Consider the following 22115-nt stretch of genomic DNA (forward strand, 5'->3'; position numbering starts at 1 on the left):
TCCCCACCCTGAGGGAAGGCAGGGCTGGCTCCCTGGGCCCTGGCTCCTCTTCCAGAATGACAGATGAGGTCAAGCCTCAAGTGGGAGGGGCACAGCCAGGCCCCTCTTCCCATTCCTCAGGACACAGCCGGGGGGCCACGCCGAGCTCTCGATCTTGCCCTGACCACCCACAAATACCAAGTCACAGAAGGCCCCAAAGAGGCACAGCCTTAATGGCAGCCACCTGCTGCTTGGTCCGAGACAGAAGCCAGAGGCAAGCGGAGAAACATTTGAGGAGGAAGACGAGTCTCTCTGGGTTACCTACCCATGTCCTACAAAGGGAGGACCAGCCCTCCTCCACCCTGGCTGCTGGTGGTTCCCAGGGGAACCAGCCACACAGGGCAGCCTCCTCCATCCTGGCTGCTGGTGGCTCCCAGGGGAACCAGCCACAGGGCAGAGCCACCCCTTTACCAAGGCTGCTGGCAGGCTGCAGCACCACTACCCAGCAGGCCGTTCCCCTCCATCGGAAGAGCCTCTGACACAGCCTGGGGACCACCTGCAAACCCCAGGCCTGTGCCAGCCCCCAGCCACCCCTCCCAGTCGAAAGCAAGCACCATCATTTCCTGTCGCTTTCAAGCTCCGCTTCCAAAACGCCAAACACCTCCTCCCCCCGCCTGCCACTCACGCGGTCACCGCCACGTCCCGAGTGCAGAGGAGGGTAAAAAAGGCAACAGCATCAGCTGTCGGCTATTAACATTCACAGAGCGCATAATAAGAAATCATGGCTTGGACGGGGCTTCGGATCGTCTCTGCACTCGTGCCTCGGCGAGTGTCAGTCGCAGGGAAATCGGTTTATTCTGACGAGATGAAGCCGCCAGGCTGGCTGGGGGCAGGGGGTCCGGGGGGCCAGGGGAGACAGCGCCTCACCTGCCCACCCCACAGGGCCTCGGTGAACCCCTTCCCGGTCCTGGTTAACCTCTGCGTCCCCTCTCAGTCCCACAGAGGTTTCTACATCTTTTCCGGCTGGACACGGGGAACAAAGGAGGTCTGAGCCGTCTGGAACTGGACCGAGGGCTGTGCAGCATGAGTGACGGGGGCACGCTGCATTCAACAGGAGCTTGGGCCAAGGGGTGGATGGGGTGGCTAAACCAGAAGGTGAGAGGGGGGTTTTCAAAACCCAGCAAATCTGGCCGGGCGCGGTGGCTCATGGCTGTGATCCCAGCACTTTGGGGGACCAAGGTGGGCGAATCATGAGGTCAGGAGTTCAAGACCAACCTGGCCAACATAGTGAAACCCCGTCTTCACTAAAAATACAAAAATTAGCTGGGCATGGTGGTACGCACCTGGAATCCCAGCTACTTGGTGGCTGAGGCAGGAGAATTGCTTGAAACCAGAAGGCGGAAGTTGCAGTGAGCTGAGATGGCACCACTGCACTCCAGCCTGGGTGACAGAGCAAGACTCTGTCTCAAAAAAATAAAATAAAAATAAAACCCAGCAAATCTAATAACGTTCAATCAAAGGGGGAAGCACAGGACGTGGGGCTTGGTCTCCAGGAGTTCATTCAGCACCTGTGGAGGACACGGTGGGTGCCAGGTCTGAGCCCAGCGTGAGGTGTGGGGACTGCTGATGTGGTGAAGAGATGTACAAATGCCAGCAGGGGACGGATCACTTGAGCTCAGGAGGTCAAGACCAGCCTGGGCAACATAGCAAGACCCCGTCTCTACAAGAAAAATACAAAAGTTAGCCGGGCCTGGTGGTGCACACCTGTAGTCCCAGCTACTCGGAACAATCATTTGAGCTCAGAAGGTCGAGGCTACAGTGGGTTGTGATTGGACCACAGCGCTCCAGCCTGGGTGAGAGTGAGACCCACTCAAATTTTTAAAAGGCCAACCTGAGTGGACAGAGTATTAAGTCTGACCGGGACTGAAACACACCTGTGCAGAAATGGACATCGGGGAAACGCACCTCAGTGTGGGACGGACAGAGGAGCTGTCCTTACGGGGCCGGAGGACACAGCTAGGAGCAGCTCCTGGACCAGCCCCACGTTGGTAATGAGACCAAGGATGTTAAGCCTAGAGGCCAGGCAAGTCCCCCGTGTGCTCGTTTCTGCCGATGGGTCGCCACGGCCACCCCCTGGTCCGCACCTTCGCCTCTGAGGGCTGTCGGGGGCAGTCGGAACCTGCAGTGCCCAAAGACGGGCTACTCAATGTCATGCCCACTTTTTTCAAACACACAATACTGTTTTGAAACTTCAAATCACGTATGAAAAAAAGGATGTGGAAGGGTTCCACGAGTATCCAAAGGGAGCCTGGGTTTTGAAATGTGGATCGATGCCGCTCCAACGTCCTGCCGGAGAAGGAATAGGAATCCACCAGCCCTGCTCGGGAGGCCTCTTGGGAGACTCCAGAATCATCCCCTTCAAACATCCAAGGGGACAAGCCTGGGTCTCGTGGGGCGTTGTGTGAGGACAACCCGTGACACCGATTCTCCCCGAGGGTGAGTGAGGACTGGAAATCCACGCGCATCCAAGCCGTCCCTCTGCGGAGAGTTCCATCAGGAGCTCTGGCACACAACCCTCTCCAAGCCTCCCAGGTCTGCCCGACACCGAGCCGAGAAACGAACATCCCTGGTTACAAAGGAGCCGGGAGAAGGAAAGAGGACGAGCCACCCTGTGTATGGTGGTAGGTGGGGTCCCCGGCCTCTGAGGAGAATGGCAGCCCGGCCAGATGTAATGCTACTGCCTGGGAACACAAACGCTGGAAGCAAAACCCCAGACAGAGCCACATCACGGGCCTCGGCCACTCAGCCCTGCTCAGAACCCGCCTCGCCCGGCCCCAAGTCACATTTGGCTCACTGCCTCGCCCTGCTTGTAGAACCCGCCTGTGTTCTGGAAGCCCTGCAGGGGTCCCACAGACAGTTTCTCATAGAGAAGTGAAGGGGTCGATGCCAGGTACCTGGCCTGGGCTATGTTAAAAAAATCCTTGTTTTTTATCCCCGAAAACACCCCGTCCTTCCCAGCAGCCCCTGAGCCAATGGCTACAAGCGACTCTGCCTCCTTGGGGGCGGCCAGAAGCCTCGCCTGGGAGGGAGGACACCGCTATGGCCAGCCCTGGCCTCACAAGGAGCTCAGGTTGGCAGAGCAGATCCTAGCTCAGCAATTCTGCAGCTCCTGGCACCTGACCAGCCTGTGGGCCTGGGACGCTGTGGAATATATTTGATCTTCGTCCTGACACAGAGTTCCTCAGACCCTTGGGATCTCTGGAGCAATGAGTGTCTTTTGTATGCCAGTGGGTTGACTGGAGTGGGGCACCCCTGGGTGGCTTCAGGCTGGGGTCTGGTCACAAGAAAGGCCAAGCCATGATCAAGCGGTTGTGACTTTCCAAACCCCACCCCCAATCTCCAGAAAAGAGAGAGGAGCTAAAAAGATTGAGTCCGTCATCAGTGGCCAATGGTTTAATCAACCAGGCCCACGTGGCAAAGACACCACGAAAACCCAAGAGGACGGGGCTTGGGGAGATTCCAGATACAGCTGTGAACACGTGGAGGGCCCGAGAGCCCCTCACCCGTCCCCACGTGCCCCACCCGGGGCTCCTCTCCCATCTGGAGGCCGCCTTGTTCATCCGTGTACTTTGTAGTTTCCTTCGTAACAAACCAGTCAACACCAGCAAAGGGTTTCCCTGCGAGTTCTGTGAGCCGCTCTGGCAAATTACTGAACCCAAAGTACGGGTTGTGGGAACCCCAGTTCGCAGCCAGCTGCTCAGAAGTTCCAGAGGCCTGGACGTGCGACTGGCATCGGGGCGGGGGACAGTCTCCTGGGGCCGAGCCCTCGTCCTGCGGGATCTGATGCTACCTCGGGGTAGACAGCGTCTGAACTGAGCACAGCCCCCTGGAGAACCTGCTGCGGAACACGGATGGCGAGTGGGTGGGAGAAATCCGCACAAACCTCGGTGATCGGAGGTCCCAGGAGCGTGCTGTGTTGACTGACTGTGAGAGAAGAGAAAAGGCACTTTCCCCGGTATTTTCCTCTATTTCTAGGGCCTGATGCCCAAGATGCTAAAGTCCGGTGCTTCCGGAAGGCTTAAAACTCCCAGGAGGGTGAGCCGCAGCCTCGGTTCTCTCTCCACCATCTCGTCCCCTGGAATTTGGTGAAGAGCAGGGTTGGTCACAGGTCAGGGCCAATGTTGCCAAGGGCATCCCGCAAACACGTCTAAGTCCCTGTTACCAGCGGGCCCTGGACTAGCCAGAGGACGGGGGGCTTCACGAGCTGATGGGGAGACAGGCGAGAAAACGACACAGGGACACACACGCCAACTTCCCTCCCAGCCCCACCTCTCTCTAGTCCCACCCCCACTGGCCTTGCCAAGCCCACCACGCCAGCCCCACATTTGCTCTCTGCTCCCAACCCTCTAGCCACCTCCCTGCCTCCGTGCCCTGTGGCTCCCACCTGGCAAACTTCTACGCATCCTTCAGGAACCCTGACGTCTGTCTCCTCCCCCGTGACCCAGGGCCAGGGTCCACCAGAAAACGAGTCAGCACAGACCACCCGGCCAAAGTCAGGAGACTGTCCACGTCCTCCAGCTCTGCCCCCACCAGCTCAGCGTGGCGGGCGGGGCCCCTCGGTAGCCCTCCCTACCCCAATCCCGGGGTAGAGCACTGGCCTCTGATGTTCCAGGATTATCACAACTCTGAAAAGGTCAGTCCGTAAAAACACGCTCTCCCTTCCCTGTGTTCGTTCCCACGCCTGGGAGACAGTCAACAGTCTCCAGGCCAGGCTGGGCACGGTGGCTCATGCCTGTAATCCCGGCATTTTGGGAGGCTGAGGTGGGCAGATCACTTGAGGTCAGGAGTTGGAGACCAGCCTGGTCAATACAGCGAAACCCCATCTCTACTAAAAATACAAAAAAAAAAAAAAAAAAAAATTAGCCAGGCATGGAGGCACGCTCCTGTAGTCCCAGCTACTCGGGAGGCTGAGGCAGGAGAATCACTTGAACCCGGGAGGCAGAGGTTGCAGTGAGCCCAGATCAGGCCACTGCACTCCAGCCGGGGTGACAAAGGGAGACGCTGTTTCAAAAAAACAAAAACTCCCAACCAGCAAATGCAAGTTATTGGGACTTATTTTTTTATTTGAAAAATGCAGCAGACTAGACAAGAATTGCAGGATTTCTTAATATTCTAACAGCAACGGCACTAACGATCCCATAGGGACCTGCTATGCACAGAACGGAGCTCCAAGGAGGCGGACGGCAGGTCGGGGCCGGGGGAGCCAGCCTGGCCCTGGGCCTCAGAACTCCCAGCAGCAGATCTCACTCACGCGGCTGCACCCAGGGAAGGAACTGAGGGCCTTGGGACCTTGTGGGGGTGTTTTAGAGTTGATGCTGCAGGCAGCAGGGAGCCACTGAAGACTTTGGGGGGAAGGAGGGAGACAGTGACCTGACCAGAGCTGCGTTTGAACAAGCAAGAGAGGAGCAGAGGACTGGCTGGAAAGCAAAGGAGATTCATCCAGTCTGGAACCCAGTGGGGCCCTGCAATGGCCCAGCAGCCCCTCCCCTGGGTTGGCAACCCGGGTGCTCCGGCCTCACTCCCTGCAGGGCCCGAACGCCGCTGCTGTCTGAGTCTGTATATGGTTCTTGGTTAGAAGGGTCTCGCCCTTCTCAGCCTCAGTTTATCCATCTGTAACCTGGGGCAGAATCCTCCCTCCCTCCCTCCCATGGGAGGCAGGACAACAAGGGTAAGAGGAGAGTCTGGGAGGAGAGGGCTAGAGGCCTCCGACAAAGGCCTGATTCTCAGTTTTGAGGCCCAGGCTACAAGGATCCTGGGGGAAATGAACCAGCTCCCTCTTTTCCCCTCAAATCCCCCGTCAGCAGAACTGCCCCCCGCGTCCTCCCACAGGGAACGAGACGGGCTAAGTCCATCCCGAGTTAAGGTCCTCGAACGGCAAACGGCTGCAGGGAAATGTCACAGCCAGCATCAGAGGGACGACTGGAGGCCAGTGAAGAATCGCAGGCCTCCCGGAGTGTGGCAGCGCGCAGGGCACGGCCGGCGAGGTGTGCGGCACGGGGCAGCGCTGGACCGCAAATGTCATTATCTGTTATTTACCACAACAGAGGACGAGAGGCTGCACAAAATCACGGCGCCTGGTAACGGCCCCTAAGTGGATTTGCCAGCGATCCTTCTTCCTGCTGCCGAGGCTACACTGACCAGACCCGGGGAAGACGGTGCCTGGGGAGGAGGAGTCACTGCAGGACAGCCCTGACCAGTGTCCCAGCTGCCCTGACCAGTGTCCCAGCTGCCCTGACCAGTGTCCCAGCTACCCCGGCCTAGGCCTGCAGAAGCTCTTACCGGCTCCAGCAGGGGCTGGCCTCACAGCGAGGCAGGGCCGTCACTCCTCCACGTATCCAACCATTGTCCAGCCAATTCAAGGGTGGGACAGACCAGGGCAAGGTTTCAGGCCCACTCTGTAGGGGGCCCTGCCTCGGGGGGCCCAGGGCTGGGTGCTACCTCTCACCCCAGACGCTCGGCCACAGGGGCTGCGATCCCTTCCCCGGCACTGGGGGTACTTAGCCGTCGGCCACCTCGTTCCACCGGCCACCTCGTTCCATCGGCCACCTCGTTCCACTGGCCACCTCATTCCACCAGCCACCTCGTTCCACCGCCCACCTCGTTCCATCGGCCACCTCGTTCCACCGGCCACCTCATTCAGAAGTGGGGCCAGACATCACCTTGCTTTGGGCGTCTCCTGTGCATCTTTAGATCTCTTTACATCTTAAAAGGTACATAGACAAAGTTCTCTGCGTTTTTTTTTTTTCTTGAGACAGGGTCTCACGCTGTCACCCAGGCTAGAGTGCAGTAGTGGGACCACAGCTCATTGTAGCCTTAACCCCTCCCAGGCTCAAGCAATCCTCCCACCTCAGTCTCCCCACTAGTTAAGATTATGGGTGCACACTACCATTTCTGGCTAATTTTTGTATATATATTTTTTTTCTTTTGTAGAGATGGGGTTTTGCCATGTTGCCCAGGCTGGTCTTGAACTCCTCGACTCAAGTGATCTCCTGCCTCAGCCTCCCAAGTAGCTGCAACTACAGGGGCACCACCATGCCCAGCTAGTTTTTTTCATTTGTTAAAACAGGGTCTCGCTTTGTTGCCCAGGCTGGTCGTCTCAAACTCCTGGCTTCCAGTGATCCTCCTACCTTGGCCTCCCAAAGTGTAGGAGTAACTGCAAGGCACTGGCTGTGTCACCGAGAGGGAGTCACCCCTCCGAGGTCAGTGTCTCCATCTGGAAAATGAGTATAAACACTGCCTTTTGCCTGCCCATCTCCTGGGGGCCACGAGGGACACACGACATCATAGACATGTCAGGCACAGGGGTTCTCAGAGGTGCCCCCTACCCTCACCTCCTCCTGCTCAGAGGGCAGACTCACTACGGCCTGAGCCAAAGTGAACCGGGCAGCAAACCTGCCACGGCTTTAAAATAACTACCCGTCAAGCTGTGTCCCAGAGGCATGAGGCACGAGCTTCGCCTCCCAGCCCAGCGGCTGCCGCTGTGGCATCTGCGGACAGCGAGGCTGCGAGGCCCGGACCGAGCCCCAGCCGCCTGGGAGGAAACCGCAGGCAGGCCCAGGAGATTCTCTCGTCCAGCCTTCGCCTGTCACTGGAAGGCCAGAGAAGGGAACAGATTTTCATGAGGTCACGCAGGAGGTTCTGAGCATCGCCGTCTTCCGACTCCCGCAGGTCTGGGTATAGCAGACCAGGCACGTACACGGAGGCTCAGATGTGTTTTACCTGTGAATTTAGGCAGCACGGCCCCACGCCACCGCCCCACCCCACCCCCATGTCTGTCCTTCGATTCACACAAGGTCCAAGGAGCCGTTGGAGGGAATGAACTTGAGCCTCGCCTTCAGCTGGATTTGAGACGTGGGCAGGTGTGTCTGTGCGCGGTGTGGGGAGTAGACAGCGGAGGAAGCCATGGGAGCCGCCCTGCAGAGAGGGCCAGGGCCCCAGGAGAGATTCGGACCCCAGGAAGAGGCTAAACTCAGCGGGAAACAGGATGGGAGGCGTCTGCTGTCGAGGGAGGGTGGGTCCAGGCCCGGCCCTCCCAGCTGCCCCTACACTCACCCCAGGCCTGCCCTGCAGGTGTGTGAGCCGCCTGGAAAAGGGGGGCTAGAGGGAAGTGTGAAAAGGCCCCACTTACGACACAGCTCCTAAAACGGAAGTGTGATTTATATGTATAGTCATGGGACGATGGTTTTGATATCTGATTAAGTAGGAAAAGAAGATGAAAAAGGGAATTCCAGAATAAGCAACAGATTTCGGTCCCAAGGAGAGTGTATATACGCGTCCATCCTGCGAACATTCATGTGAGGGTGGAGACAGGGAGGGTGGGAGAAGGACAAACACACAGACCGCCACGGCCAGGGGCGGGAGCGTCCTATTTCACACACACCTGCGGTGTTTGACTTATTTTCTAGGGTTGGATTGTCCTTAATATGTAATGTCTACGAGGCATCCCAATCAGAAAATAACCTTGGCAGTTCTCCACAGGATTCCGGGTGGAGATAAAATCTGAGGCTTTAACGACTTATCGTTAACGTTGGCGGCTCATGCCTGTATCCCGGTACTTTGGGAGGCTGCGCAGGAGGATCGCCTGAGGAGTTTGAGGCCAGCCTGGCCAACGTAACAAGACCCAGTCTCTACAAAAAATAAGAACTTATGGCCAGGCGCGGTGGCTCAAGCCTGTAATCCCAGCATTTTGGGAGGCTGAGACGGGCGGATCACGAGGTCAGGAGATCGAGACCATCCGGGCTAACCTGGTGAAACCCCGTCTCTACCAAAAATACAAAAAACTAGCCGGGCGAGGTGGCGGGTGCCTGTAGTCCCAGCTACTCGGGAGGCTGAGGCAGGAGAATGGCGTGAACCCGGGAGGCGGAGCTTGCAGTGAGCTGAGATCTGGCCACAGCACTCCAGCCTGGGCGACAGAGCGTTTTTTTTTTTTTTTAAAAAAAAAAAAATAAGAACTTAGCCAGGAGTGGTGGCGCACCTGTCGTCCCAGCCGCTCGGGAGGCTGAGGTGGGAGGATCGCCCGAGCCCAGAAGGTCGAGGCTGCCGTGAGCTAGGATCGCAACACGGCACTCCAGCCTGGGCAGCGGAGCGAGACCCTGTCTGAAAAAACAAAAACGAAACAAAAAAACAAAAGATTTGACAACTTAGGAATGAATTTGATCACCCAGCAGTTATCAGAAAGAGGTGGAGGGGGCAGGGAGGAAGGGCTGTATTGACATTTTAATAATTATGGAGCAGGGACCACGTTTCAGGCACCGTTTAAGAGCTTATCGCATACTTTCCTCATTGCAATCCTTACAACCACCCCGAGGCAGGTACTATGATGACTCCCAACGTCCAGGTGAGAAAGCCGAGGCAGAGAGAGGTGGGAGAACCCGGGAAGCCAGAGTCCGGTGTTCCAAACCTCTGCACAGTACTATAAGTTACTTTTTAAAATTCCGAGGAAAGAAAACGAATAAGACCAAGAGAAGCTAAATCATTAAATTCTGGAATCTGCTGAGGCTCAGACCACTGAGGCTGGTACCCCAGGCCGCCCCGACCAACGACATAACCAGAGGAGAAGGAAGTCAGGCCCCTTCTCACCTCTGAGCGGCTGGTGCCTGCGTGGGCTCACGGCTGGGGCGGGGGGCCTGCCGTTTCTGTACAGGACCAGAAAGTAAACGTTTTAGGCTGTTATAAGGGTTCTATCCAGCCAGGGCCGGGCCGAACGGCCGCAGGCCACAGGAGAACGAGTGAGCGAGAGCGTGGCTGGGCTCCAGGAAACCTCGAAGGACACTGAGATTTACAGTCACTGAAGTTTCATGCCACATGATCTTCTTCTTTTGTTCCCTCCCACCCCCCGAGCTATTTACAAATGTAAAAACCATCCTAGCTCACAGGTGCTACGGAATCGGGGCCGCCCCCGTCCAGCGCCACGAGCTCCAGGCCCGGGCGCAAGAGAGGAACAGGGTCACCGGTGCTTGGGGAGGGCTCCGGGGCGTCTGCACCAGCAGGCACACAGCCCGGGAGGTGGCCGGAGTCACCAGTTCTGGAAACAGCCAAAGGTTCGGCCTCGTGTCTCAGCACTGGCCCAGGTGGGACTCAGGGTCAAAGCCTGAGCCGAGGCGAAGTTGAGGTGGAGCACAACAGCCCCGAGCTGCGCCCGCCGCACTGCAGAGCCCCCACAGGACAGTCCAGGAGGGTGGGTGGTGCCTGCCTCGCAGCTCACAGGCTGGGTAGGGAAGGACTAATCCATCCTGGAGGCCCAGGTCACACCAGCCTCTTCTGCCCCGACGTCCCACCCGGCAGCTTCACCAGGTTACAGGCCGGTTCCTCCCCAACTGGATCTCAGTTGCATTCCTCCCGCGTCGGGTGACCTGACCACACACGCGGCAGGTGCCCAGCGGCGGTCCCAGCCCCAGCATCCCAGCAGCAGGACACCGCGTGGAGACCCCAGGTCACAGGAGTGTCTCCACACCAACATTCAGGCCGGCTCGAGGGGAGAAGACAGCCGCCCGGCCACTCTCCCACCACGCCCCACCTGGCGGGCTCCTCTCCTCAACCTGGGCCCCCCGTTCTCTCCCAGGTTGCTCACATCACTCAGTCACCCCCACGACATCTGCCTCTGAGCTGCCAGCCTCCCTGCCCAGCCCCTCCCTTCCCTCCCTCCCTCCTTTTTTTTTTGAAACAGGTCACCCAGGCTGGAGTTCAGTGGCACAATCGTGACTCAATGCAGCCTCCGCCTCTGGGGCTCAAGCCTTCCAGGCTCAAGCAGCCTCAGCCTCAGCCTCCTAAGTAGTGGGAAACATAACTGAGCACCACCATGGCCGGCTATTTTTTTTTTTTCGGTACAGATGAGGTCTCACTACATTGCCCAGGCTGGTCTCAGACTCCTGGTCTCACCTTGGCCTCCCAAAGTGCTGGGATTACAGCTGTGAGCCACTGCGCCCGACTTCCCTGGCCCCTTTCTAACCCACGGCCTGGGATCCAGCCTGGACTCACTGGAAAATACACAGCCTCCCTGGACCCCCAGCCCCACCACCACCACGCCCCACGAGCCCCTTCCCCACATCTGCTCCCACCGCAGACCACCCTCCACGCAGGCCCCGTGCCCACGCGCAGCCTGGCCGGTAAGGCCTCGGACCCAGCACTGGCCGCCGTGTGACCTGGCAAGGGACTAACCCCCGCCTCGCCTCCATTTCTTCACCTGCAACGTGGAGACCGTGACCTCGCAGGGTGGCCTTGCTCCTCAGGTGGGTGCGGACCTGGTGCCTCTAAGTGAGCTCTCCACGGCTGGCAGCTTTGCCATTGCTAACTCCTGTCTTCAGAGTCTCCATCTCGGCCGCTCCTGCCTTAATTCAGGCCCTCATTATGGCGAACTGGATAATTCAATATCCACGAATCCTCTGCCTCTGGACTTAACCTCCCCCCAGGCCCCGAGACTCACTTCCCTGCTCAGTGCCCTTCGATGGCTCTGCTGCCCACAGGACACAAGCCCAGCCCCTGCGCCCGGCACACAGAGCCCTCCCGATCCTCACGTCTCTCTCCTTCCCTCCCTCCCTCCCCATCCGCTTCTTACCCCTCACGGCCTCTTTTCCTCTCCCCTCTGCCATCCTCCTCTTCCCTTTTCCTCCCTTCCTCTCCTTCTCACTCTCCGGCATAACCAGACCCCCAGCTGCGCCCAGTGCCCCCACACTTCCTCGGCACCCTGTCCCTGCAGAGCTGTGCCTGCTCCGGAAGTGCCCTTTCCTGGCACCTGGTCACCCGCCTCCAGGCTCAGCTGCCATATCGCTCTACCCGGCAGCCTGGGGTCCTCCCCCACCTCCCCAGGTGCCACAGCTCGCCCATGGCAGGTCCTCCCCGCGGCAGGTCCTCCCCACAGCAAGCTCGTCCAGCAGCAGGTCTGTCCCACGGCAGGTTCTCCCCGCGGCAGGTCTGCCCCACGCTCATCCCTGCCTTCTACTTCTGCAGCACTTCTCACTGCACTGCAATATCTGACACCAACCATGAGCTCCTGGAGGGCGGGGCTGGCATCTCCACCTCCTCAGCCCTGCGGCCTGGCACGAAGGTGAGCTGAGTGCACATAGGAACTGACCAAGCGACAGGTCACGCAAAGCTCCATCCAGAAAGCTCTGGGCCTCGCCAGGGATCCGTGTGGTTGCCCAGGCCCGCCCTGGGTCTCTGCAGCCCCTTGGCTGCCTCCATGCTGATGACCCTGGGCTGAAGGTCGGCAGTGTGCTGGGGTGAACGGCAGGGGCTCAGCAGCGCACAAAGTAGCTGTTCTTTCTTTGGAAGAAGAAAAGCCACACGCAGGCCTCGAGACAGCGAGAGAAAAGGAGGCCTCAGTGGACACGTTCCACTCGTCAGACTCCGAGCAAGGCCAATGTTCCAAGACGCCGTGTGGTGTCTGGTCCACTCCTCCGATCCCAGCAACTGGGGCAAGTCCATTCCTGCCGAACAGCCGCGGAGATGCCGGAGATGCCGGAGCCGCCGGAGCAGGCCCCTCGGGGCAGACGAATTAAGTGACTTTTTCCGGGAATTTAGGAAGCTTCAGTCGCTGAATGAAAAAATCCATCTTTGTCATGAGTCACAAACGCACGTCTTCCACGTCGGAATTAGGTCAAGAGGAGAAAGGACATCGTGAGGCCAATTTGCAGGCGACTCGGATGAAATGGCTCAAGGAGCTTCCACAGCTCCACCAAAGGACGGGCACTGAGGGTCAGGTTTGGAAAGGGAGGAGGGGACGCGGCCGCGGAGGACTTTCACCGCACACCCATCTGGGAGGCAGGCTCTGCAAAACACTGACTTCTCCTAAGTCTTATGCTTGTGGGGATGTAAAATGGTGCAGTTGCCACGGAAAGCAGGATGGAGGCTCCTCAGACAAGCAAGCACAGAACTGCCATACGATCCAGCGATTCCACTGCTGGGTATAGACGCAAGAGAATCGAAGGCAGGTCGCAGACAGGTGCGCACGCCCATGCTCACTGCGGCATGTTCACAGTAGCTGAAACGTGGAGCAACCCAAACGTCCATCACAGGTGAGTGGATACACAGAGCGCGTGCAACGAAATGTTCCTCCGCCTTGAACAGGATGGAAATTCCGACGGATGAACCTTGAAAGCATTACGCAAAGGGGGTCTGGTTCAACTGAAGCTTCCAGTCTGGGAGGTCTGTGGGGTCTGAGATTCTGCATTTGTAATGAACATCCAGGGGAGGGTCCACATCACTGGTCCTCGGCCCACACTTTGAGTAGCAGAGACCCCATCAGCACCGGAACTCTCCGCTAGCCCTAACGCCTCCATCTCCAGGAGGAGCTCTCTGTAAACTGGATGGTGCCGTGACCCCCACAGCTTCCCAAGGCAGGAGAATACCCCTCAGGGGTGAGCAGACTCTCTCCAGGCAGCTGCTGCAGGCAGGTCACGAATCACCGCCATGTCTAAGAGTGGAGGGCTGGCTGCTGGGAATAAAGCAGTGATGGAGGCTGGGTGCGGTGGCTCACGCCTATAATCCCAGCACTTTGAGAGGCCGAGGCAGGAGGATCATTTGAGCCAGGAGTTTGAGATCAGCCTGGGCAACATAGCAAGACCCTGTCTCTACAAAAACTAAAAAATTACCCAGGCGAGGTGGTGCATGCCTGTAGTCCGAGCTATGAGGGAGGCTGAGGTAGGAGGATCGATTGAGCCTAGGAGTTTGAGGCTGCAGTGAGCTGTGTTTGCCGCTGCGCTCCAGCCTGGGAGGCAGAGCAAGACCTTGTCTCTTAAAAAAGGAACACACTGATGGAAAGAGTCGGGATCTGCAGGCAGAAGAGCAACAAGGACACTCCCCCTGCTCCTTCCACAGCTTCAGGGCCTCGAGTCCCAGATACTGAACAGAGAGGGAAGCAGAAACCTTAGGAAAATGGCATGTCCCCCATCCAGCCCCAGCTCCTGCCAACGCCCCTGCCGGGGTCCGGGATACGGCATGTCCCCCATCCAGCCCCGGGCTCCTGCCAGCGCCCCTGCCGGGGTCCGGGATACGGCATGTCCCCCATCCAGCCCGCGCCCCTGCGGGGTCCGGGATGACTCTCAGCACGACACACCCCCTCCTCAGAGCAAAGTGGGCTCAAGCCAGGTTGGGGGAAAGGTCAGGTTCTGGCCCAGCCCCTTCTCTCCATGCTGGGCCGGGTGGCACCTGCCCCACCTGAGCTGGACCTCCTCTAAGTGACTCGGGTAAATATGAGACTGCCCAGTCTTCCTCCATTAGGACTCAGGCCATCGTTTCATAGCAGGCTCCCCGGCACCCACACTGTGGGACACATTTGGCTGAGACCAGAAAAAAACCCATCGCTTCCCTCAAACAGTGACAAGGCATCCCAGGCTCAGGTGGGCTCTGCTGTGGCCCCGCCCAGCTCCCCATCGCTGGCTGGACTCTCAATGAGACTCAAAGCTGGCTGACTCAGATCCCAAGCAATTAGGAGCACCAGGCCTCTCTAATGAACCAGCCAGCCCCTCTCCCTTCCCACCACGGCCCTCAGATAATGAGGGCAGGCAGCCAAGACAGGAGGCCCAATTACGGAGGGGACGCAGCGCCCAGGACCGGCATCTCGGCTTCCGCCCGCGAGCTCATTAGCTTGTAGCTGCTGAACGCTGCCAGGGCTCTTGCTGGGGACGCCTCTGTGTGTCCAGGAGCACCTGAGGCTCTGTCCTCCCCAACCATGCCTGGGCCTGGATGCTTCCCACGGCGGGGATCTCCCCAGCATCCCTTCTCCAGCCTGCCTGAGCCCACACACCTCCCAGGGCCCCGGGCTGCAGCCGTCCACAGAAGGTGCGGAGGCGGAATGTGGAGATGGAAATAAACAGGGAGGTGCCCCAGAAGCCGGCAGGCCCAGAGTGGAGGGCGTTCCCTGCACCGTGTTGAGCCCTCCCAGCCCCCCAGGGCTGCCGGCTTAACCCCAACCCCAGCTGTAATTAATTACCCATGATGGTTTCACACCTCCCCCGGCCCCCAGCACTGGGATCTGCCTGGCTCCTGACACCAGCAGGTGTGTGATAAATATTCATGGGATGAGGAACGGATGGCATTGTCTCTCCTCCCAGACATCAGAGAGCCCTGCAGGGACGAGGGCTTCGCAGGGGCTATGTCTGGGCCTCCCTGCATCTCCAGTGACTCGGGTTCTAGGCAACCACCCCTACAGCAGGGCCCCCAGGGGGTCAGTGTCTCTGCGATCATCTCCCTGGGGTCCCAAGCCTTCTGCACCTGCCCATTCACTGCTCAAACGCAGCTGGTCCTCCGAAAGACTCCTCTGCACCTGCCCATTCACTGCTGAAATGCAGCTGGTCCTCCGAAAGACTCCACCCTCTCACAAGTCACCTACAGCTCAGCGTCCCAAGGATCTCAGCTCTGCCCTGGGTTTGCAGGATCTCAGCCTCAGAGGCAGCGGGAGCAGGCCCCATCCCTCCTCCACCGTCCACTGTCCCTAAGTCGAATCTGCCATTGCGTCCTGTGCTCCTTTTCCCTTCCGCACACGCCTCTGTGCTCCCCCAGGCATCATCCTCACAGCTGGACGCTTGCCCAGCCTGTTTCCAGCTTCGAGCCTCGGCCTATGTGGTCTTCCCCTCCCCGATGCCCTTCCCTCTGCCCTCAGCCTTGCAGAAGTCTGCCCAGCCTCCAGGGGCCCACTCCTCCAGGCAGCCCTCCTGGCTGCTTTGAGTCCTGGGAACCCCAGTCCCAGCCACACGCGTCACGCTAGAGAGTACCACCGTCGGCCCATCGTGACCGTCAGGACCTGAGGGAAGCGACCACCCTGAACACCTCTCTTTTTGGATCCCCCTAACCCAGGATTGGCACACAATACGCTAAGCGACTGAGAGAGACATTTACATGAATAACTCGCACAAACACTGAGGGTTGTCCCTGCTGGCTCAGGACGTCCAGTGAGCTACAAAGGCTTCCAGAGGCTTCTATGTAAATTATAGAAAACATGGGACTAACTGCGGGAGCTCCAATTTTAAGAAAACAAGAATTCCAGGGAGGAGAATGTGGGTGCTATGAACTGTGTCCCCTCAAAATTCCTATATTGAAGCCGTGACCCCCAGAGTGACTGTATTTGGAGAGAGGGTCTTTAGGAGGTAATTAAGGTAAAATGAGGTTGCGAGGGTGAGGCCCTAATCCAATAGGACTCGTGTCTTTATCAGAAAAGTAAGAGGCTGGGTGCTGTGGCTCACATCTGTAATCCCGGCACTTTGGGAAGCGGAGGTGGGAGGGTTGCTTGAGAGCTAGTTTGAGACCAGCCTGGGCAACAAAGCAATACCCTGTCTCTACAAAAGATTACACATTACACAGGCATGGTGGCGCACATCTGTAGTCTCCGCTACCCGGGAAACTGAGGCAGGAAGGTTGCTTGACCCCAGGAGGTGGAGGCTGCAGTGAGCGATGATCACGTGACTTCACTCCAGCCTGGGTGACAGCGTGAGAACCTGTCAAAAAAACAAAAAAGCAACAGGAGGAGGAAGAGACCAGAGCCCTCTCCCCTTGCCACGCGAGGACACGAGGAGACGGCAGCTGTCTGCGTGCCAGGGAAAGGGCCCTCACCAGACACAGAATCAGCCAGCACCTTGATCTCAGAATTTCGTGCCTCCAAACTCCGAAAAATGCCTACTGCTGAAGGCGCCTAGTCTGCGGCGTGTTGTTACGGCGGCCTGAGCCGACTACGCCACGGGGAGTCACTCAGCCTCTTCTGCAATGTCTGGGGATCTGCTCCATCCTTGGTAACACGTGTGTGGCCTCAGCAGGCCGGACCCTGGAGTGGATTCTTAACCACCACAGGCACCCTTTACTGCAGGCTGCCCGCGGGCCAGGCGGTCGGCGAAGGATACTACTTTCATCACAATATTTAACATAGTACTGGAAGTTCTAGCCTGAGCAATTAGGCAAGTGATGCTGCACCGCGGCATCCATCAACAGAGACCGAAGCTTAATGACCCCATTTCACAGATGAAAGAACAGAGGCCCGGAGAGGTTAAGTGACCTGTACGAGACCGCACCACCGTGGCCACACTGGGACCTCAACCCGAGTCCGTCTGGTCCTGCAGCTCCGCGCGACCACCTCACAGTCCTGCAGCCAGGGAGGAGGGAAGCTGGCCCTGCCGGTCCCTGCAGGAACACGGAGGCACCCCTGAAAGTACAGACGAGTTCCTCCCATCCGGGCACGAGCCCCAGCACTGCGTGGCGTCTGCGTGGGGACAGTCCTCACCGGCAAGTCCAGGACCACCTGCTGCTCGGGGTGGACCAAGCGACCTCTCGCCCCGGCCCCCGGCAGTCTGGGGCTCTTTCCTTCCCAGAACCCTCGTTCACCCCAATTCCTCCCCATCTGCTGAGAATACACTGAAGAGGCCGACGCTCTGTCTTAGCAAATGGCCTCAGTCCTCACGTGGCCTTGTCCCCAACCCTATCATCTCCCGGTGACGGCCATCCCCACCTAACTTGTCTCCAGCACTACGGTCATCTCTTAAAAACACAGATCACATCACACCCCTGCTTCAGACACTCCGCTGGCGTCCCATTAAACGCAGGTGAAATCTCAGCTCCTGACCTTGACCGGCGAGGCTCCCTGTGATGGGCCATCCCGCCGCTCACACTCCCTGCCCCAGACGCCACCATCTGCCCCTTGAACATGCCCAGCTGGTTCCTGCCTCAGGGCCTTCGGGACTCATCCGGGGGAAGCCTGCCGTTCCCTCCGCCGGGACGGTTCCACCCCGATCTTCCCAGGGCCAGCTCCTGCTTGTTTGGGCCTGAGCCGGGAGAGGCCCCCAGGCCGCCCGCTAGGAGCTCCGCGTTAATTCAGCGGTGTCCTCGGGGTGCCTAGTGCTGCTCCATGTTTAGTCATTTGTCCTCTCCAGGCCCCGACCCCTGGAAAGTCGTCTCCACCACAGGGTGGACTTTGTCTCGTTCGCGGCGTCGCCAGCACCCGGAGCAGGGCTTGCACACGATGGGCTATTGTTTAAAGAACAAGTGACTACGAATGAACGAACGACACCACCTTCTCCAAGAAGTTAGAGTGACCCTCCGAAGCCCCCAAATGCCCACCATCCAGCGGTGTTCCCCTCACACCCTCTCCTCTCACCTCAATCCTGGAACAAGCCCCTCAGAAGCTCAAAGGCTCCCCCGCCTCACAGCTCAAGGCAGGACCTGTAGTCCCACCTCCGCGGACCTGTAGTCCCCGTCCCACCTCCACTGACCTGTAGTCCCCGTCCCACCTCCACTGACCTGTAGTCCCCGTCCCACCTCCGCGGACCTGTAGTCCAGGCCCTTCACAGGGCTTAGAAGGAGCCAGCAAAGCCTGACACCGACGTCCCCATCATCCCTCCAGTATTCTTGGACCAGTTAATCCACATTCCTCAGCCCAGTTTACCACATATGACAGAACAGGAGAAAAGACTGACCACAGCTGTGATCCTGGCTTCCCTACTTATTACCGGGCAGATTAACCTCACTGCACCCTTGGTTTTCTCATCCCGCTTTTGAGTGCTCCTGAAAATGCCCTCCAGGTTGCCAACGGCCTCCATGATCCACGTCCATGTTCATTTATTTTGACTTCTCCATCTTTCCCGGTCCTCTCAGCACTTCCCACCCCACCCCATCCTCCATCCTCCATCTTCTGTCCTCTGTTATTTCTTCCTAGGGTTTATTATTTCCTGAAATCATCTTGTTTATTTGATCATTACTTGTTTTTTAGTTCCCTTGCCCAATATAATCTCAAAAAAGTTCCTTCTCTGTCTTTTTCAGTATAGTAACTCAAGTCCTAAAACCACGACTAGGCTGGGCGCGGTGGCTCACGCCTGTAATCCCAGCACTTTGGGAGGCCGAGGTGGGCGGATCACCTGAGGTCAGGAGATCGAGACCGGCCTGGCCAACATGGCGAAACCTCATCTCTACTAAAATACAAAAATTAGCCGGGCGTGGTGGTGCACGCCTGTAATCCCAGCTACTCGGAAGGCTTAGGCAGGAGAATTGCTTGAACCCGGAAGGTGGAGGTTGCAGTGAGCCGAGATTGCGCCATTTGCACTCCAGCCTGGGTGACAGAGCAAGACTCTGTCTCCAGAAAGCAAAAACAAAAGAAAACTTGAGTAGCACATGGAAGTGACTTGAGGATGGTTCCAGAAAAACTAAGGTGAGCACAAAAAAGAGGAAGACGTGGTCTCCTGAGAACAGTGTTTCTAACCTGGGAGGGCAGCAAAGGGAACCCCATTGTAACAGCCGTGCAGCTCCCAGCCTAGGAGGAGCAGGAGTGAGAATCCAGAAGGGTTTATGCCAGGAAAAAAAAAAACAGCCTCCATGTAATTGTAAAATCGAGATGTTAACTAATCTTGAGGATTAGAAGGCACATTATTCTCTCAGCAATAAGAAAAAGGCAAGTCGAAACTCCAGGAAAAACTAAAAGTTATATTTAAAAAGTCCTAGATTCAATATGAAACCATTTAATATGTGGCACAATTCAGTATAAGGAGAAAATCAGTTTGACCTCCCTGCAAAGATCGTTCTTCTTTGAGTAACTGGGGATCAACAGAAGTAAGCCAGTAGAACAGAAAGTGCCATCCTGGCACACTGTGTGGCCTTGAAGAAAATAGGATGTATCTAATAACAACTGAAAACATGTTTTTCTTGTTGACTTAATATATTCTGGAGATAACACTTACTGAGTGCCTATGTGCCAGGCAAGGTTTGAAGAGTTTTGCATTTAGGAATATTTAATCCTCTGAGCATGGTGAGGTGCATGGCATCATGACCACATTTTACAGATGAGGAACATCAGGTGTGAGATACTAAACGAGTTTTCTGAGGTCTTAGCAGAAGGGCTAGATTCGCACCCTGACTTCTAACGCCAGCTCTGGGTCTCGTGGCTTGGGCGTGAATCTAGCAGAAGGGCTGGAAGGTACATCCACGCGACGAGACCCAGAGCTGGCCCTAGACGTCAGGCCATTTGATTTTTAAGTCTTAGTCCTTCTGGCCAAGAGGCAGAGGACACCACACGCCCAACGCAGACGCACACAGTCCTGGGAGCCAGGATGCAAAGCCACAGAGCACCAGGGCGGGTCCAGGCTGGGATGGGCCAGAGCAGGGTCTTACCTTCCTGCAGTCTTTGCAGAACACCGACGAGCTGCCCAGGAAGCCCAGCACCTCCCCACAGAGCAGGCACTGGGACAGGCCATTCCCCATCACGTTCCGCCTCATGGTCTCCAGCCGCTCCACCAGCCGCCTGCGGCACAGGACACAGAGTCAGAGGGAACGTGCTTCCCGCCTGGGCGCAGCTGCCACCGAGGCCCAAAACCGTACCGCGCCACATGTGCTGTCCCCCACCCAGGTGGTTGTTCCTCGCACTTCCCTGGCTCACTGCGAATCCTTCGTTCACTCACCAACTATTCACTGAGCACCTGAGTCATCAGACACGGGGAATATCGTAGCAAACACGCGAGAGACAGACATGGTCCCTGCTCTCATGGAACTTACCTTCAATAAGGAAGGAAATTCATAAACAAGAAAACAAGCAAACTGATTTCAGATAGGGAGATGAAATGGAAATAGTGGCGGGAGGGAGGGGGAATTGGGGGGATGGAGGGCAAGAGAGACTGAGGGGAGGGAGGGCAAGGGAGACTGAGGGGAGGGAGACTGAGGGGAGGGAGACTGAGGGGAGGGAGACTGAGGGGAGGGAGACTGAGGGAGACTGAGGGGAGGGAGACTGAGGCGAGGGAGACTGAGGCGAGGGAGACTGAGGGGAGGGAGATTGAGGGGAGGGAGACTGAGGGGAGGGAGACTGAGGGAGACTGAAGGGAAGGAGGGCAAGGGAGATTGAGGGACAATGGCATGTTCCATGGGGACCAGCGATGGCTCTCAGAGAACAGGTGGACTCACAGCTGAAGAACGAGCCATGCCATCTGGCCTGTTTTTCCCACTGTAAAGACAGGAAGGCCAGACACGGTGGCTCACGCCTGAAATCCCAGCCCTTTGTGAGGCTGAGGCAGGCGGATCGCTTGAGCCCAGGAGTTCAAGACCAGCCTGGGTAACATAGTGAGAGCCCGTCTCTAAAAAAAAAAAAAAAAGCTGGGTGTGGTGGTGCCCTGGTACCCACCCGCGGTTCTAGCTACTTAAGGCTGAGGTTGGGGGATCGCTTGAGCCCAGGAAGTTGAGGCTGCAGCGATCCGTGATCACACCCCTGCACTCCAATCTACACGACAGAGACCCTGTCTCAAAAAAAAAAAGAAAGAAAGAAAAGAGAAAGAAAAAGAAAAGAAAAGATGAAAGATACGTAGGAGGCCAGCAGAATGAAATCGATTCCTGCCCAGTGCATTTTTTCTTCCTACTCGTGCTTTTCTGTGGTTTTCAGATTTTCTAGGAAATACAAATTTCTTTTGTAATTAAACAAACACAGAACACGATGAAAGTGCTGGAAGACTGAGCTGTGGTGGGCGCTGGAGTCAGAGGCCGGGAGCGGCTCCTGCGGGAGCTTTTGAGGGCGACCCGAACCCTCCCTTGGCTGAACCACAGCTGACCCGCAGGTGCACAGAGCCAAACAGCCCCCGGGGCGCTTCACCACGCTCATTCGCGCCCACAGCCGGGGCGCACACCTCAGCTGCTAGCGTGCTCTGACGGGCCTATCCTGAGGCCTCAGCAGGCTGAGTTACACTCCGGGGTGTTGAGGCAGAGCCAGTGACCTCCTGACCCCTCCCAGAGGTGAAATGCAGCACCAGGACGCAGCGTGCCGGCCTCCCAGTCCCCTGTGCTTGCACCAAAGCCCTTGCTGTCCTCCCACTGAGCTGGCTCCGGCCCCGCCTCACCCAATTCTCTGCTGCTCCAGGACGTCCAGCCGCTCGGCCCTCTGGATGACCTGCAGGATGGCCTCCACCTCCGCCGGGCTGAGGTGCTGGTTCCTTCTCTGCTTCTCTGTCTGGTAGGTGTGCACAGACCAGCCTGTCTGCAGCCTCGAGAGGGAGCAACACAGACCGCGTTGAGGCCTCCCCAGTGCAAACTCCTGCAGCCCCTACCACATCCACCAAGCCCTCCTGAGAACAGTCAGTGGACAGCCCAGGTGCTACGTGCCGGGGGCGAGGAGTGTGGGCAACAGAGAC

General features: G+C 57.6%; 1 protein-coding gene across 1 annotated transcript in view; it reads right to left on the reverse strand.

Moving 5' to 3' along the window:
- The window catches only part of RPH3AL (rabphilin 3A like (without C2 domains)), a 171957-nt gene that overhangs the window by 68285 nt on the left and 81557 nt on the right, over positions 1-22115 (reverse strand). The window contains 2 exon segments of the mRNA XM_031657227.1: positions 20119-20248; positions 21825-21968. Of these exon segments, the coding sequence (XP_031513087.1) occupies positions 20119-20248; positions 21825-21968 (274 nt within the window).

This window comes from Papio anubis, chromosome 17 (genome assembly GCF_008728515.1).
Source record: "Papio anubis isolate 15944 chromosome 17, Panubis1.0, whole genome shotgun sequence".
NCBI lineage: Eukaryota > Metazoa > Chordata > Mammalia > Primates > Cercopithecidae > Papio > Papio anubis.